This window comes from Perognathus longimembris, chromosome 1 (assembly GCF_023159225.1).
Source record: "Perognathus longimembris pacificus isolate PPM17 chromosome 1, ASM2315922v1, whole genome shotgun sequence".
Taxonomy (NCBI): Eukaryota; Metazoa; Chordata; class Mammalia; order Rodentia; family Heteromyidae; genus Perognathus; species Perognathus longimembris.
This window is the reverse complement of record NC_063161.1, coordinates 55,154,153-55,171,362: the sequence shown is the minus strand read 5'-3', so window position 1 is coordinate 55,171,362 and position 17,210 is coordinate 55,154,153. Positions and strand designations below refer to the sequence as shown.

Genomic DNA, 17,210 nt, shown 5'->3' with positions numbered 1-17,210 from the left:
GTTGAGAGTACTGAAAGTTATCTGCTCCTTCCTTCCCATATGCTCCTCTTCTCCTTCGTTGTTTCAATCTCATGTGGCTGTAGGTCTGGATTTTTTCTCCAATTCTCAAGCAGGGCCCCAGACTAGATCCCAATCAGAAAACTCTGGGAATCACGCCCAATGACCCACATCTCTGCTCTGAGAAATTCAGCAGCCTTTGACTTTTCCACTTCTAACCAGAGAAAACTAAAAAGGAAGTGCGGGTGTGGTTCAGATAGTGAACATAAGAGGGCGCTCCACCCACATTCTGGAACCCCATATAAGAAAGACTCAGAGCAAAGATAAACAAGAGCTGTGGTTATTTCTTGAGAATCTTCTAAGTGCCCAGTTCTGTGCTGGACACTTAACCTGCTCTCCTTATTTCATTTAGTTCTCATAACAATATAAAAATTGGTATTATATCCATTTTACCGATAATGAGATTATAACCTACAAGGACTTTAAATGTTTTCAAAGTTCCCATAGTTGAAAGAAAGAATTCCCCTTCAGGTTTGCTTAACATCAGGGTGCAGAATGCTTCCCTGTTTTCAAGCTACTCTCTCCATTCTCTTTAAATATAAGCAAATGCTGAGAATTGTGTAGCATATACCTGTAATCTCAGCAATCAGAAGGCTGGGCATAAAGGTTGAAAGTTCCATACCAATTGAGCTACACAGAAAAAAATGAGACCCAGAAAGATAACAAACCTTGTCCAACTTGACAATATTCCTCTACTACTCAAGCATACCTCTCACAAGACATGTAAGATGCTGAGATTAAAGGTCACTTATTTATTTTACTCTGCTAGTTCTCTATCAAACATTCATTCTTAGAGAAGATAAGACTGGTTTATTGAAAACCAGTGGCGTCTCCTATTTAAGTACTACCTGGCTAATAGTAAAGGGTCTGTGGTATTATAGTGTCAGTAACACTTAGAGTTCTTTTTTTTTTTCTTTTTTGCCAGACCTGGGCCTTGGACTCAGGGCCTGAGCACTGTCCCTGGCTTCTTTGTGCTCAAGGCTAGCGTTCTACCACTTGAGCCACAGCTCCACTTCTGGCTTTTTCTATATATGTGGTGCTGAGGAATGGAACCCAGGGCTTCATGTATACGAGGTGAGCACTCTACTACTACACCACATTCCCAGCCCCCACTTAGAGTTCTGACTCAAATTACTAGCAGTATGGGTCTTGTACATGTTATAGAACATCGTGTGTGTGTGTGTGATGGGACTTGAGCTCTAGGCCTGAGCGCTGTCCTTGAGCTCTTCAGCTGAAGGCTAGTGCTCTACCACTTGAGCCACAGTACCAGTTCTGGTTTTCTGGTGGTTAATTGGAGATAAGAGTCTCATGGACTTTCCTGTCCAGGCTGGCTTTGAACAGAGATCCTCAGATCTCAGCCTCCTGTGTAGCTAGTATTACAGGCATGAGCCACTGGCACCCAGCTTAGATCATCTTTTTCTTTTCTGTTTTCTCATTTATAAAACAGTGAGAATACCCTGCTTTCACAGAATAGGACAGTAAGGCAGTTGAGAGTGTATATTCTGCCAGGTGCCAGTGTTTTATGCCTGTAATCTTTGCTGCTCAGGAGGCAGCGATCTGAAGATCACAGTTAGAGGCTACCCAAGACAGGAAAGTTCATGAAATTCCTTTCTCCAAATAACCACCAAAAAGCCAGAAGTGGATATATGACTCAAGTGGTAGAGCACCAACCTTAGTCCTCAGATCTCAGCTTCCTGAATAGCTAGGATTACAAGCATGCTCATCATTCCAGGCCATAGTAACTTTTAATTTCTGGCACTGCATTATGAAACTCGAAAGAAAACAAACAAGAGCTGTGAGAAGGGAAGGTAAGAAGAGAAGGGAAGGTAAGATACCTCAGCCACCATCAACAGACACTCACTCTAGGTCAGTGACCTTCCAATGAACTCAAAGAAGTTGGGGAGCCAAGGTCTTCTCTGCCTTGGCTTAGTCTGTGCACCTCCTTTCAGAGTGGGACTCAATAGCTTGAACTCCACAGATGGCCTCTTCCACCTTTCCCTTTCTTCTAGACTTTCTAAGTCAATGATTCTCAACAGGAAGTGATTCTGCACAGGGGAAAAACATTTGGAGCCATCTTTTGAGGCATCTTTGGTCAGCGACAATGAGGGGATGCTAGTGTCACCCAGCACCTGCCAGATACCAGAGATGCTACTGAACTCCCAATGGTATTCTCCAAAGCTAGGTGCAGTGGCTTATTAGCTACTTATGCTGAAGTTGGGACGATTGCAGTCCAGGACTAGCCCTGGCAGAAAGTTCTACCGATCCTATCTCAACCAATAAAAAGTTGGGCACACACTGGCACGTGCCTATTTTCCTGGCTACAAGGTTAGCATAGGTAAGAGGATTCTGATCCAGGCTGGCTTGGGGAAAAAGTGAGGCACTATTTGAAAAGTTAACTAAAGTAGTTGGGTGCTGGTGACTCACCTGTAATCCCAGCCACTCAGGAGCCTGAGATATGAGGATCATGGTTCAAAGCCAGCCCTGGCAGAAAAGTTTATGAGACGTCTTTTTTTTTTTTTTGGTTGGTTATGGGGCTTGGACTCACAAACTAGGCACTGCCCCTGAGCTTTTATGCTCAAGGCTAGTGCTCTGCCACTTTGAGCCACAGCTCTACTTCTGGTTTTCAGGTGGTTAATTGGAGATAAGAGTTTCATGGACTTTCCTACTTGGGCCATCTTTGAACCATGATCCTCAGATCTCAGCCTCCTGAGTAGCTAGGATTATAGGCATGAGACTTTTATCTCCAATTAAGCAGCAGAAAACCAGAAATGGAGGTGTGGCTCAATGGTACAATGCTAGCCTTGAACAAACAAAAGCCAAATGAAGCTCAAATTCCTGAATCCAACTCCCAGTACCACTAAAAGCAAAAACAAACAAAAAACCATAAAGCAAAATGGGCTGGATTGTGGCTCAGTGGTATTTACTTAGCAAGCTCAAAACCCAGTGAAGTGCCAGACTTTGAAGTCAGCCCCCACTTTACCATGTGAACCCCACTTTACCACGTGAACCCGAGATAAGCAGGCCCTGTGAGCAGACCCAGGACAAGCCCATTAGGGCCCAGTAGGTCTAAAACTCTAACCACTGGGAATGCTTAACTCTGACCACCCCTAGAATGCCTCGAACCCTGAGCCAATCAGATTTGTACCTGTGTCCTAATCTTGCTTGCTTGAACACCTGATTGTTGTAACTTTGTTTTTTGCCTTTATAAGCCCTGTGGAATCGTAGCTCGGGGCTCCCTCCTAACCTCCGCTGTGTCGGTGGGTAGGACGAGGCCCGAGTTGCAGCTTGCCTGAATAAAGCCTTGCCTTGCTTTTGCATTTCAGAATGTCTGAGTCTCGGTGGCCTTCTTGGTGGTTGTCTCGCGACTTGACACAACACCAGTACCACCAAAAGAAAAAAATAGAGAGCATTCTGGGTATAAATGTCAATCATTCCAAGGTTGAGAAGGCATGCTCTAGAGAGCTCTTCTAGGCTTGATGAGACTTGGGTGGAATTGGGTCAAGGAGCAGGGAAGAGAGAAAAGTTCCTTGTTGGAGGTGCTAAGGTGCCATGGAGGCAGTCACTCTGGACCTCAAAGGAAGGATTCCAGAGCAGCTTTTCCTTTACCATCATTGGTCAAGGAAACTGGGAAACAAAGCCAGAAGCCAGTAGCTCACACTAGTAATCCTAGCTACTCAGGAAATTGAGAGCTGAGGATCTTGGTTTGAAACCAGCCTGAGCATGCATGTCCATGAGACTCTTGTCTCCAATTAGTCATCAATAAAAAGCCCAAAGTGGAGCTGTAGTCCAAGTGGTAGGATGCCAGTCTTGAGGGAAAAAAAGCTAAAGGATAGCACCCAGGCTCTGAGTTCAAGCCCCAATACTGGCAGAAAGAGAGAGGGAGGGGGGAAGGAAGGAAGGAAGGATGGATAATAACAGAAGTGCTGGGAATGTGGTTTAGTTATAGAGTGCTTGTCTAGCATGCTTGAAGCCCTGGGTTTGATTCCTCAGTACCACATAAACAGAAAAAGTTGGAAGTGGCACTGTGGCTCAAGTGGTAGAGCGCTAGTCTTGAGCAAAAGAAGCTCAGGAATAGTACCTAGGCCCTGAATTCAAGCCCCAGGACTGCCCAAAAAACTTTGCCAGGCACTGGTGGCTTACATCTGTAATCCCAGCTACTCTGGAGGCTGAGATCTGAGTATCGAGGTTCGAAGCCTCCCAGGCAGAAAAGTCCCTGTGAGACTCTTACCTCCAACTAACCACTCAAAAACTGGAAGTGGCGCTGTGGCTCAAATGGTAGAGCGCTATTCTTGAGCAAAAAGGAGCTCAAGGACAGTGCCAAGGCCCTGAGTTGAAGCCCCACAACGGACAAGAAAAAGAAAAGAACGACAACAGAGGCAATTTCTTTATATTGTTATATTTTCATTAATAAATAGGTTTTCTTCTTTAAACACAGAACATGTAACAGATTGAAACACTCCCCCCTCCCCCCAATTCCAAAGACAAGTCTATAAAACAAATGCCAGCTGTGCTGCCCTAAGGGCAGGAAAAGTCTGGTGACCTTCACCCAGCCCTGCCCCTGGAGCACCATCACCACCCCCCACACTCCACACGAGAAGGGGGTCTGGAGCTTCTCCCTGGAGCCCTGGGGACTTAGGCGAGAAGCATGGGAATGTATGATGTCACCACTCCGTGATTCATGGACCAGATGAAACTTCCCTCGCTGGCTCTGACCAGCCCCTGCACTCCTGATTTTGTGATAGAGCACCTGGGCATAGCTCCCAAGGGAGCTGCCTCTGGGCTTCCCCCACTCTGTTCCTCGGCCACTCCTTAGAGGGGAAGAAAAGGGCTGAGGACCCCTCCCATCCCCGGGCATGCCTGGGAACCACTGTGTGGAGAGGCATGGTGCTGAGGTGAAGGCTCCTGTGAACCCCCAAGCCCGTGAGGCCAGCATCCCTTCCCCACCATGACCCCACACTTTGCTTTCCTCTGGAGTGGCTGCCTCTCCACAACCTCGTGCCTGGCTTGGGGTGTGATGGTTCTAGTTCCGTCCTCAGTGTCAGACCTGGTGCCTTCGTGTCCCTTTCCCATCTCCTTCTAAGCCCTCACGGTGACCATCAGAAAAACTCATATCTGGTGTCCTAAATTGTCACATCCTCCCCCTCCCCGTGCCTCTGCACCCCAAGGGAGGAAGTAGGGGGCTGTCTCCCCGCTCCAACTCCTACTTCACATAATGGAACAGCTTTTGGCCTTTTCCTTCTTGAAGGTGGAAGAGATGAGTTCAGAGCGGCTGGGGAGATGGAGGAGTCGCTTGGAGAGGCTCCGAACAGGGCTCTTTGGGGGCACGGGGCTGGGCTTGTTCAGACACACCATGGATGCCATCCGAAAGATGCTGTGGATACTCTTCTCTGAGGTGAAAGCCGAGCCTTCCAGGTAGATTTCTGCACCCAGCTGCTTGGCTATTGCACAGCCCTGCGGGAGGGGAGGGGTCATCAATGCAGTGGTCCAAAACGGCTGGGAAGCAAGAGGACTTCTACATGCCATGCCCCAAGGCTATTCTAGATGCCACCCTGCTGCCAATGCCTCACCATTAGACTCTGACAATTGCTTTTGAGAGGGGAAAGGATGCCTGACATCAGGATCACCTAAGTGACTTAAAAAAAAATTTCTGTGCCAGTCCTGGGGCTTGAACTCAGGGCCTGGGCACTATCCTAGAGATTCTTTTGCTCAAAGCTAGTACTCGACCACTTGAGCCACAGCTCCACTTCTAGCTTTTTTGGTAGTTTAGTGGAGATAAAGAGTCTCACAGACTCTCCTGCCCAGGCTGGCTTCAAACCATGGTCCTCACTCAGATCTCAGCCTCCTGAGTAACTAGAATTACAAGCCTTAACTACTGGCACCCAGCCAACATTCATTTCTTCCTCCCTCCCTCCCTCCCTCCCTCCCTCCCTCCCTCCCTCCCTCCCTCCCTCCCTCCCTCCCTCCCTCCCTCCCTCCCTCCCTCCCTCCCTCCCTCCTTCCCTCCCTCCCTCCCTTCCTCCCTCCCTCTCTCCCTCTTTCCCTTCCTCCCTCCCTCCCTCCCTCCTTCTCTCTCTCTCTCTCTTTTCTTTTTTGCCAGTCCTGGGGCTTGAATTCAAGGCCTGGGGCACTGTCCCTGAGCTTCTTTTGCTCAAGGCTAGCACTCTACTACTTGAGCCACAGCACTACTTCTGGCTTGTTCTTTTTATGTGGTATTGAGGAATGGAACCCAGGGCTTCATGCATGCTAGGCAAGCACTCTACCACTAAGCCACATTCCCAGTCCAGCATTAATATTTTTAAGAGCCCTGCCAGATGACTAAAATGAGAAATACTGGCTTAAAAAAATGATCCCAGCTGGGTGGCTGTGGCTCATACCTGCAATTTTAGGTACTTGGGAGGCTGAAATCTGGAGGACCATAGTAAAAAGCTGGCCAGGACAGGAAAGTCCATGAGATTCTATGTTTATTTAACCAGAAAAAAAAATGCTGCCAAGCACTGGTGGCTCACACCTATAATCCAACTAATCTGAGGATCAGTATTCAAAGCCAGCCCTGGATAGGAAGTCCATGAGACTCTTTATTTTATTTTATTTTTTACTAGTCCTGGGGCTTGAACATAGGGCCTGGGCAATGTCTCTGAGCTTCTTTTGCTCAAGGCTAGCACTCTACCACTTGATCCAGAGTGCCACTTCCAGCTTTTTCTGCTTATGTGGTATTGAGGAATCAAACCCAGGGCTTAGGGGGCTGGGAATATGGATTAGTGGTAGAGTGCTTGCCTAGCATGCATGAAGCCCTGGGTTCGATTCCTCAGCAACACATATACAGAAAAGGCCAAAAGTGATGCTGTGGCTCGAGTGGTAGAATGCTAGCCTTGAGCAAAAAGAAGCCAGGGACAGTGCTCAGGCCCTGAGTTCAAGGCCCAGGACTGGCAAATAAATAAATACATAAAGACATAAATAAACAGTGCTTCATGCATGCTAGGCAAGCATTCTACCACTAAGCCACATTCCTGGCCTTATGAGACTCTTATCTCCAATAAACTATTCAGAAAAAGTCAGAAGTGGCGCTGTGGCTCAAGTGGTAGAGTGCTAAGCTTGAGCAAAAGATGCTCAGGGACAGTGCCCAGGCCTTATGTTCAAGCCCCAGGACTGCCACAAAAAAATAATAAAAATTTTTAAAAGCTAAGGTAGAGGCATGGCTCAGGGGTAGAACACTAGCCTTGAGTAAAAAAGCTAAGCAAATGCTAGACCCCTAAGTTCAAGCCCCTGTACTGGGAAATGGAAGGAAGGAAGGTAGGAAGGAAAGGAGGTAAGGGAGGGAGGGAAGGAAGAAAGAGAAAGGAGGGCTGGGAATATGACCTAGTGGCAAGAGTGCTTGTCTCATATACATGAAGCCCTGGGTTTGATTCCTCCGCACCACATATATAGAAAACGGCCAGAAGTGGTGTTATGGCTCAAATGGTAAGAGTGTTAACCTTGAGCAAAAAGAAGCCAGGGACAGTGCTCAGGCCATGTGTCCAAAGCCCAGGACTGGCAAAAAAAAAAAAAAAAGAGAGAGAGAGAGAAAAGAAAGAGGGAAGGAGGGAGGGAGGAACGAAGGAAGGAAAGGAAGGAAAAAAGAATCTTTAAGAAAGAAGGAAGGAAGACAGAAAGAAAGAAGAAAAACTAATCCTTATGCTCTTAGATGCATAAGAAATTATCCAGGGGTCTCCTTAAAAATGTTATACAAGCTGGTGGTTCACATCTGTAATCCTAGCTACTCAGAAGGCTGAGATCTGAGGATCATGGCTCAAAGCCCGCTTAAGCAGACAAATCCATGAGACTCATATCTCCAATTAACCAGCAAAAAGCTGTGACAGGAGGCATGACTCGAGTGGTAGAGGAAAAAAACAAAGACTATCCACCAGGCTGAAAATGTGGCTTAGAGGTAGAGTGCTTGCCTAGTATGCATGAAGCCCTGGGTTCAATTCCTCAGTATCACATAAACAGAAAAGGCTAGAAGTAGCTCTGTGGCTCAAGTGGTAGAGTGCTAGCCTTGAGTGAAAGAAGCTCAGACAGTGCTCAGGCCCTGAGTTCGAGCCCAAGACTGGTAAACAACAACAGCACCAGAATCCAACATGTTCTTTTGTTTCTTGAGAAAGGTCTCACTATGTAGCCTGAGCTGGCTTCAAACTCAAGATTCCCCTACCTCTACCTCCCAAGTGCTGAGATTACATGTGCTGATTGCCACAACAAGCATTTCTAATGATTCTAATATAGGTGGTCCCCAAAAAGAATGCTTGTAGGTGTTAGCACATACCAGGATGGCTCACCTGCTGACCTATGACATACAGCTAGGTAAACAGGTACCCATTACCCTAGTTATAGAGCTCTCTAACACTAATTCACTCTTGCTATAGTGGATGAATTAGAGCAAGAATCATATCTGGCTGGGAGCCAGTGGCTCACACCTGTAATCCTAGCTACTCAGGAGGCTAAGATCTGAGGATTTCAGTTTGAAGCCTGCCTGGGCAGAAAAGTCCCCATGAGACTCTTTTCTCCAATTAACCAGTCAAAAATTGGAAGTGGTGCTGTGGCTCAACTGGTAAAGTGCTAACCTTGATCACAAAATGGTCAGGGACAGAGCCCAGGTCCTGATTCCAAACCCCCAAAATCATATCTGAAGTCCTCTGTCCACAGCCCTCTCCACCCCATCTTCAATCAAACACACACACACACACACACACACACACACACACACACACACACACACACACACACACCTGCTCATAGGAGATGGGTGCCTGCTTCTGGTGTGACAGCTCCATCAGGGTGCTCAGGTCTGTTCTCAGGTCTGTCTTGCAGCCAATGAGCAAAACCCGAGTGCTGGGACAATAATCCAGGATTTCTGTCCTCCACTGAAGGGGCCAAGCATGGAGAAAAGAAGAATTGGGAAAGGAAGGAAAGTCAGTGGCCTACAGATGCTAGGAAAAGCCCAGCTGGCAGTGTCGCACACACATTCACCACCCAGATGATCACCAGCCCTGTCCTCCTCTGAGTCACAGCATCGCTGCTGCACTAATGACATCATCTTCCTGCCCATGAGGCATTTGGTAGCACTGGAGAGTTGACCCAAGAGCTTGTGCCTCCAGTCAACAGCCCAGTCACCAAGCAAAGTACAGGAGGAAGATTCTTCCCACTTCCTGCCAAGCAGAGCAGACCCAGAACTGTCTGCCCTGCTGCCCCATTAAAGGCCTCATAAGTCCAGAGGGCCAGGGAGGGAGACAGGCAATCTTGTTCCAGGTGGAAGATGTAATCCAAGACTTCTGGGAAACTAGGCTAGTTCCTTAAGGCTCTCTGCAGCTTGTCAGTAGAGACACATCTTGCCACCCAAACCCACGTGTTTCTTACCAACAGTTCCATTCTGACCCACCTGGCTCAGTGAGCCTGGGATCCAGGGCTATCAAGCCTGTCTCAAAATGATCCCGTTGCTGACCCTCAACCACATCAGAAGGTTCTGACTGGGAATCTTTTTGTTTCATGAGCCTCCCCCTCCCTTTGTTGGGCCTGGGAGAAAGCAGTATAGAATAACTGAATGGTCAGAGGGGAGGAGAGCTGGATCCTATTCCAAGAGCTGTAGCTCATGATGTGGCCTTGGGCAAAAAGTCTTCCTTCCCTGGCAGCAGTTTCTTTCACGTACACAAAAAAGATGAGAAGCTGGGGCTGGGGATATAGCCTAGTGGCAAGAGTGCCTGCCTCAGATACACGAGGCTCTAGGTTCAATTCCCCAGCACCACATATACAGAAAACGGCCAGAAGCGGCGCTGTGGCTCAAGTGGCAGAGTGCTAGCCTTGAGCGGGAAGAAGCCAGGGACAGTGCTCAGGCCCTGAGTCCAAGGCCCAGGACTGGCCAAAAAAAAAAAAAAAAAAAAAGATGAGAAGCCAAGGGTCCCAAGATTCTTTTCTGTCCTCCTACTGGGTTAGAGGCTGGAGAGGTTCTCTAGTCTTACCTTCTTAAGTGCGCTGTCCACGGTCTCCGGACGGCTGATGTCAAAGCATAATAACACTGCGTCTGAGTCACTATAGCAGAGCGGGCGGACATTGTCATAGTAGGGGGACCCTGAAGTAGTAAGAAAGACATGAGGGTGAGCCATGGCATTTTCTCTTCTCTATACACCAGAACCCAAGGATCACTAGAACTGCTTTTTTTTTTTGTAAGTCCTAGGACTTGAACTCAGAGCCTGAGCACTGTCCCTGAGCCTCTTTGTGCTCAAGGCTAGCACTCTACCACTTGAGCCACAGTGCCATTTCCAGCATTTTCTGTTTATGTGGTACTGAGGAATCAAATCCAGTGATTGATGCATGCTAGGCAAGTACTCTACCACTAAGCCATGCTCCCAGCCAGGATTACCATTTTTGAGCCCCTAAAATCCAGCCACCTCCTAGGGGATTATGCTATAGCCTGGATGCCTGGGACCTGATCACCTGCTCAGATCATCTCCCTTAACCCTGGAAGAAAAGGAAAATAAAGGGGGCTAGAAAACCAGGCACCAGTGGCTCATGCCTGCAAGCTTAGCTACTCAGGAAGGTGAGATCTGAAGACTGTGGCTCAAAGCCAGCCTGAGCAGGAAAATCTGTGAGACTCTTATCTCCAATTAACCACAAAAAAAAAAAGCCAGAAGTGGAGCTGTAGCTCAAGTGGTAGCCTTGAGTACAAAAGCTGAGAGAGAGAAAAAGAGAGAGAAGGAGGGTAGAGCATAATTCAATCTTATCTGGGTCTCCGACAGTGGTCTCAATTTAAGTTCTACTAGTTTGCTGAATCCCAGGCAGAGACCAGCGCTGTTCAAGGTCCCCTGTTCTTGAGCATCTTCCTACTTCCTGACCTCTGCGCTTCTGCTCTAGGGTCTCTCTGGTTTAGAGACAAACCTGTCTGTTACATAACTGGCTGTCCTGCTTATTTACCATGGGGTCTGAACTCTAGGAAGTTGGCAGGGGAGAGAGAGCATCTAGGATTCAGGGCCCCACTCTGCCACCCACCTAAATCAACCTTCTGCTGAAAAGGGCAAAGGGGAGGCTGTAGCCCCTCACCCCTAAGATCTCAGGCAGGCAATCTCATAGTCCACAGCACCCATAGCTGGGAAGTTTGGTGCTAGAGCAAGGGTCCTTCGTAGGAAAGGGACTAGGCAATGTGGATGTAGGTGGGGTCTGAGAGGGGCACACAAGGAGCTGAGCCTGCCCCCCCTCCACCCTGGGGAAGGAGCAGTAGAGGATTTGGAACCCAGACAATTCGTGCTCAGAATAGCAAGCAGCCCCTCTCCCTGCACTGCAATTGCCATGGAAACTGGGGGGTATCCAAGCTGGGGTGGGGGTGTCGATCATAAAAAAAAAGTAAGGGAGAGCTGGGATAGCTGCCTGCTCCTTCACTATTCTACCCATCCCCCCACAATCCCTTCCTGAGGCGAGGTGGGGGTCTGGCTTCACAGTGGCACTGAGGCAAGGGAGCGCTGCAGTATAAGGGGAGGGGGAGGGGAGAAAGTCTCCATTTTAGCTCCAAGTGATCCCCCTCCCCTAAGACCCGCAAGTGAATAATGAAACAGGTCCAGCCCTGGGTCTAAGACAGGGGAGCCCCATCCCACACATTTCTGCCACTTCCTCTGACCTTACAAGAACCTAATCTGAAAGAGAGAGTCTGAGACTGACAGGTTTCATCCTTTAGAAATTAGGGGGTGGGTGTGACACAAGGTCTAAAGAGCACACTTGCTGATTTTCCATGATGTGGATTGGGGCTCAAGGGCTGCATTCTGACTGTGGGAGGAGGTGGGGAGGGAACCGCGGGGGTTAGGGTGGTGGTAGTGAGAAGAGATGAGCTGCAGTAAGATTCTGGGAAGACTGGAAGGTGGGAGGGTACAGCAGAAGAAAAACCCATTTATCATGCGACCACGCTGCATTCCAGCCTAGCCAGCATAGCACAGTAGTCCAGGATGCCTGGAACCCTGCTTCCCCAACACTAAGCCCAAAAAAACACCCCACCTTGAGGAATTTTTGTTAGGTGGAGGGGGTGGGAAAGAAAGGAAGTCTCATTTTTCTGTCTACCCATCCCCTACCTCAGTCTTTTCAGACTTCAAAATTAGAGCATGGGAACAACAGCTCTTTGGAGTAGAGCAGCAAATTTATTACATCTAACAGGAAACCTCAGTGATTTATAGTTCCCCTTTACACTCGTTCTGGATATGATTTTTTAAAATTTTTTGGCAAGGCATGAATTTTATTTTCTTTCTCTTATAACTGGCCTTTACTCCCTAATTATTGCTCTGAGCCAGTCTATTAAAAGAAAAGAAATAAAAAAGGCCTCAGGGTGAAGAGACAGTGGGAAAGATTTAGAATCAGCAAAGGAGAGCTGACCACTAAAGGCTTGAGGCTGAGTGCCTCGGAAAACGTCGCTTCTTCAAGGCAGAGCACCTTCTGCCAGAATCTCACCCTGGAAAGGGTCACGATCAACCCACCCCCAGCACCCCCAGAAGTCACCATCCACAACACGACCATGCCCTACATTAGCTATCTCCCCCACCCTCCAAAAACATCGATGATGCATCGCTTCTTCCCTGAGCCGCAGCGGTGTGACGGTGTGACGAGGAGTGGTGAGAGCTGAGTTGCGGCAGGCAGACAGCAGTGGCCAGAGAGAGAATGCAGGAGAACCAGATGTGTCCAAAAGCAAAGGTGGTCTCCCTCACCAACGACATCCTCGCTACGCTAACCCCAGCCTCTCATTGAACTTTGCTCTAGGGAAGTAAAGCACGAGTGGAGGTGTGAGTGTGAGTGTGTGTGTGTGTGTGTGTGTGCTTAGCCAGGAGTGGAACTGGAGAAACCTTGCCAAATCTGAGTTGACCAACAGCACCCCCACCCCAACCTCCTCCAAGAGCCTCAGATCCCCTCTTTCTGTTTCCTGGCGAGCACCTTTCTCCTCACCAAAGAGAGAAACAGTGTCTAAAAGCCAGCAACGGCAGCTGACTAGTTGAGATGGTAAAGAGGATATTTGTAACCGCAGTCTTACCTGAGGTGTCCCAGAGACTAAGCTCCACTCTCTGTTCCTCCGTCTCCAAACAGGCTGTGTAATTCTCGAACACCGTGGGCACATAGGTCTGTGTGAAGAGCGGAAGCATTCACACCTGAGCACCTCTGTCCTACACAAAACCCTACCCAAGAAGCCACCCATGCATCTTCTGAGACACTAAAGTGTCAAGGCCAGAGGAAGGAGTTCAGGGGGCAAGAGGGACCATGTAGGGTTGGAAGGAAAGGACTGTAGAAGCACAGACACTTTGTGCTATGGTGATAAACATTAGGAATGACCCACTCCCCCCATTCCAACCAGAAACAAGCCTCCCCCCCCCCCAAGTTACTAATGATCTAACACATGTCACACACATTTTCCTCTCATCCCTAAATTTGTCTCTTGATTTCAGAATCACAAGACACTTCTAACCTCTGTCTTCCATCCTCCCCCTCCCCAAGCCCCTTGGCCAAGGTAGAACACCAGAAGGGGACATGGCAGTAGCCATCCCAGTGCTTACATTCATTCATAGAACCTTTGAGGAGGGAGTGAAGGGGGGGGGGGGCAGGTATATGTCAAGAAGAAACCCCAGACTCTAGCGCCTCTAGTTTCCTCTCCTGAGAGCAGACCCAGGGATGCAGGAAAGTAGGAGGGGACCTGATGGGTGAAGAGGTGAGGAGGAGCCGGTTGGGCGGCTGCAAAGTAGGACAGGTCTCAGGGGAAACCAAGGCTGGGCAATACTCCAGCCAGAAAGCAGCTGAGGGGGGCGGACTGGGGGTATGGGGGTGGTGGTGGAGGAGATGACTCTCCTGGGCAGGTGGGAATCAGCCCCGGGAGGGCGGGAGAGCAGGGCAGGCGGCTCACCTCGGGATAGCAGTCCTTCGCTAGCACCTGTAACATCGCTGTCTTCCCGCACTGCACATCGCCCACCAGCACGAGCTTACATCTGACCACCACCGGCTGGGGTGCCCGCCTCTCCTTCATGGTTGCAGCCTCCACAGGGCTCGGGCTCCGATTCAGAGAATAAGGGGTGGCGACAGGTGAACCTCGGCGAGGGACTGAACTCCAACTGAAGAGGAGGCCGGGCACAACCATCTTATATATCCTTGGATGAACCAATCAAAGAGGAGGTGGACTCTGTGGCAGTCAATCGCCGAGGTGGGATCTCCTCCAATAGCCAATAGGAAGAGACTCTGAGTCAGCGCCCTCTTCTTCCCTTCCCTTTCTCTTAAAGCTGCATCGTTTTTTCCCCCTTCCTCCTGAAAGGGGATTCCCACGCTGTTTTGTATTTTTATTAGGAAGTAGGAGGGGAGTTGAGGCAAAGTTAAATGATCTAGAGTGCCCTTCAGTTAATGTGAAAAAAAACATGTTAGCTATGGAATAGAAAGTAAGACCAAGCTGTAGTCATAGGGACTGTCCCAGGAAGAGAACCAGGAGCCAAAACTATGGACAGGTGGCACCCAACAAAGTGGACAGGGGTCCCAGAGACTTCAGACTCCTTTGATCCATTTAATTCCTATTCAAATCGGTTTTCACTCTGCACATGTGCCCATGCATCTCTACTAGTGCTTTAAGCCAGGGTCTGAGCACTGTCCCTTTTTCACTCAAGGCTGGCTCTCTACCACTTGAGCCACAGCTCTACTTCTTGATTTTTGATGGCTAATGGAAGGTAAGAGTCAGACTTTTCTGCTTGGGCTGGCTTCCAACTGGGATCCTCAGATGTCAGCCTCCTGAGTAGCGAAGATTATAGGCATGAGCCACTGGCCAGTTCTCACTTCTAACGTAAGTTGCTACTGTTCCCCTTTGGGAAGTCCAAGTCCCCTCCTCAGGAATCACCTCCACAAAAAAAAATCAACAAGGGCTGGGAATATGGCCTAGTGGCAAGAGTGCTTGCTTCATATACATGAAGCCCTGGGTTCGATTCCTCAGCACCACATATACAGAAACCAGCCAGAAGTGGCTCTGTGGCTCAAGTGGCAGAGTGCTAGCCTTGAGCAAAAAGAAGCCAGGAACAGTGCTCAGGCCCTGAGTTCAAGGCCCAGGACTGGCAACGAAAACAAAAACAAAACAAAACAAAACAAAAAAAGAATCAACAAAACCAAAATCATGTCCTCATCCAGAGAAAGAAATGAATGAGGGAGTCTAGGCAAGTAAGAATAAGAGAAAGAACAAAACCACTCCCCCCCCCCCTCACTCCAGGGCTGGCAGGAACTGTTTACTCATGTTTGTTCTATGGTCTGAGTTCAGTTTTCCAGATGAATCAGGTGCTGGACTAGTTCCAGGCTGACATCAATTGATACTGATGTACTAAGGTATGTCACCCAGTCAAAGTCCAGCCTGGAAGACTGGGGTTGGGCCTTTGGGATTAGAAACTAAAGGCCCAGCTCTCACTTGTAGCTCACTCCTGTAATCCTAGCTTGTCAGGAGGCTGAGATCTGAGGATCGCAGTTTGAAGCCAGCCTAGGCAGGAAAGTTCATGAGACTGATCTCCGATTAACCACCAAAAAGCTAGAAATGGAGCTATGGCTCAAATGGTAGAACACCAGCAAAAAACCTAAGGAAAAGTGCCCAGGTCTTGAGTTCAAGCTGTGCGCACATGCACGTGCGCGCACACACACACAGACACACATATAAGCTTCCAGCCCAAAAGGAACAGAGCTCTATGAGTGATGTTTTCCTATGCCCACTATAGGCAGAATGGAAGTGATTTGGGCTGGGGATATAGCCTAGTGGCAAGAGTGCCTGCCTCGGATACACGAGGCCCTAGGTTCGATTCCCCAGCACCACATATACAGAAAACGGCCAGAAGCGGCGCTGTGGCTCAAGTGGCAGAGTGCTAGCCTTGAGCGGGAAGAAGCCAGGGACAGTGCTCAGGCCCTGAGTCCAAGGCCCAGGACTGGCCAAAAAAAAAAAAAAAAAAAAAAAAAAGAATGGAAGTGATTTTGGGAATGTAGTCTAGCAGCATCATTCCAGTCTAACTTGTAGTTTCTCAGCCCAAGCTGTCTGGAGGTGGACTCTGGAGTCAGGGCCTTCATTGCCCTCTGCCCATCTCCTACTCCACCACTTCAGTGGATGAAATCCTCTGAGAAAACATGGGGGGGGGAGGGCTTCAGGGGCCACCTTCAGCTGTGTAACCCTCATCTCCCAGGCTCTCTGGAGAGTTGACCTTCCCCCACACTTCATCCTTAGCCTTCAGATAATGTTCTGTCTATGGAATTTGTCCTCTTCTTGCCCTTTTTCAGCATCCTGACAGATTCCCTGAGCTACCCATTACGTGTGGTTTGGGAGAGTTCCAGAACAGCTGTAAGACTGTAGATGCTTCAACCTGGAGTCCTTTCCCTCAGTTTGACCTTCTTCTTCTGAGCCTGACTGTTCTCCATCCCCATCTCATCTGAACATAGGACTGGAAGCACCAGTGGAGTCCCTGTGTGCCTGCTTAACCTTTCACTGGGATCCCCTCCCAAAGAGCCTCCTTCTCAGGTTTTGTCCCAGGTCCCCTTCACATGCAGTCCTCTACTGGCCATGCCAAACAAACATATGACATGAGGAAAACAGTCTTGCTGTGTTGATAGTATCCTCAGCTTCTAACAAGATTGCCACCCCTCAGATCCCTTGAGGTAGAAATTCTGAAGCCTTGTTCCAACCTTGATTCTTCCCTGGGATCAAGGCCAGGCAGCAGAAGGGCTGAGCTGTGGTACCGAGCAAACCCCCATGGCGGAGTCTCAAGGAGTGGCTCCAAAGAGATCATTTTTGAGGGAGGAGGGGTTGTTTCGGCTTTTTGTTTCATTCCGCTCTTATTGTTTTAAGACAGGAGCTCACTGTGTAGCTGTCTGGCCTCAAACTCACAGTCCTGCCTCAGCCTCCTGAGAATTGAAATTAAAAGTGTACACCATCATTTCTGTCTCTGTGGGTCACATTATTATGGCAGAAGGTATTGTGGGTAAGCCTATGGTGGGGGAGAGAGAGAGAGAGAGAGAGAGAGAGAGAGAGAGAGAGAGAGAGAGAGAGAGAGAGAGAGAGAGAGAGAGAGAGAGAGCTAGGCCTGGAGGAAGCAAGGCAGCATGAAAACAGGATGGAGGTATGTTGGACCTAGCTGGTCCCTTAAGGTGTGTGTTTTCACCCTCTTTGG

At 48.8% G+C, this 17,210-nt stretch overlaps 1 protein-coding gene across 1 annotated transcript; it reads right to left on the bottom strand.

Annotated features, from left to right (window-relative positions):
• Nucleotides 1-4,479: 4,479 nt before the first annotated feature.
• On the bottom strand, nt 4,480-14,141 carry Rnd1 (Rho family GTPase 1). Its single transcript, XM_048365319.1, has 5 exons — nt 13,946-14,141; nt 13,085-13,172; nt 10,044-10,153; nt 8,817-8,951; nt 4,480-5,508 (listed from the first exon to the last, which is right to left on the bottom strand). The coding sequence occupies exons 1-5, from the start codon at nt 14,063-14,065 to the stop codon at nt 5,263-5,265; spliced, it is 699 nt and encodes a 232-aa protein (XP_048221276.1). The 5' UTR covers nt 14,066-14,141; the 3' UTR covers nt 4,480-5,262.
• Nucleotides 14,142-17,210: the final 3,069 nt, after the last annotated feature.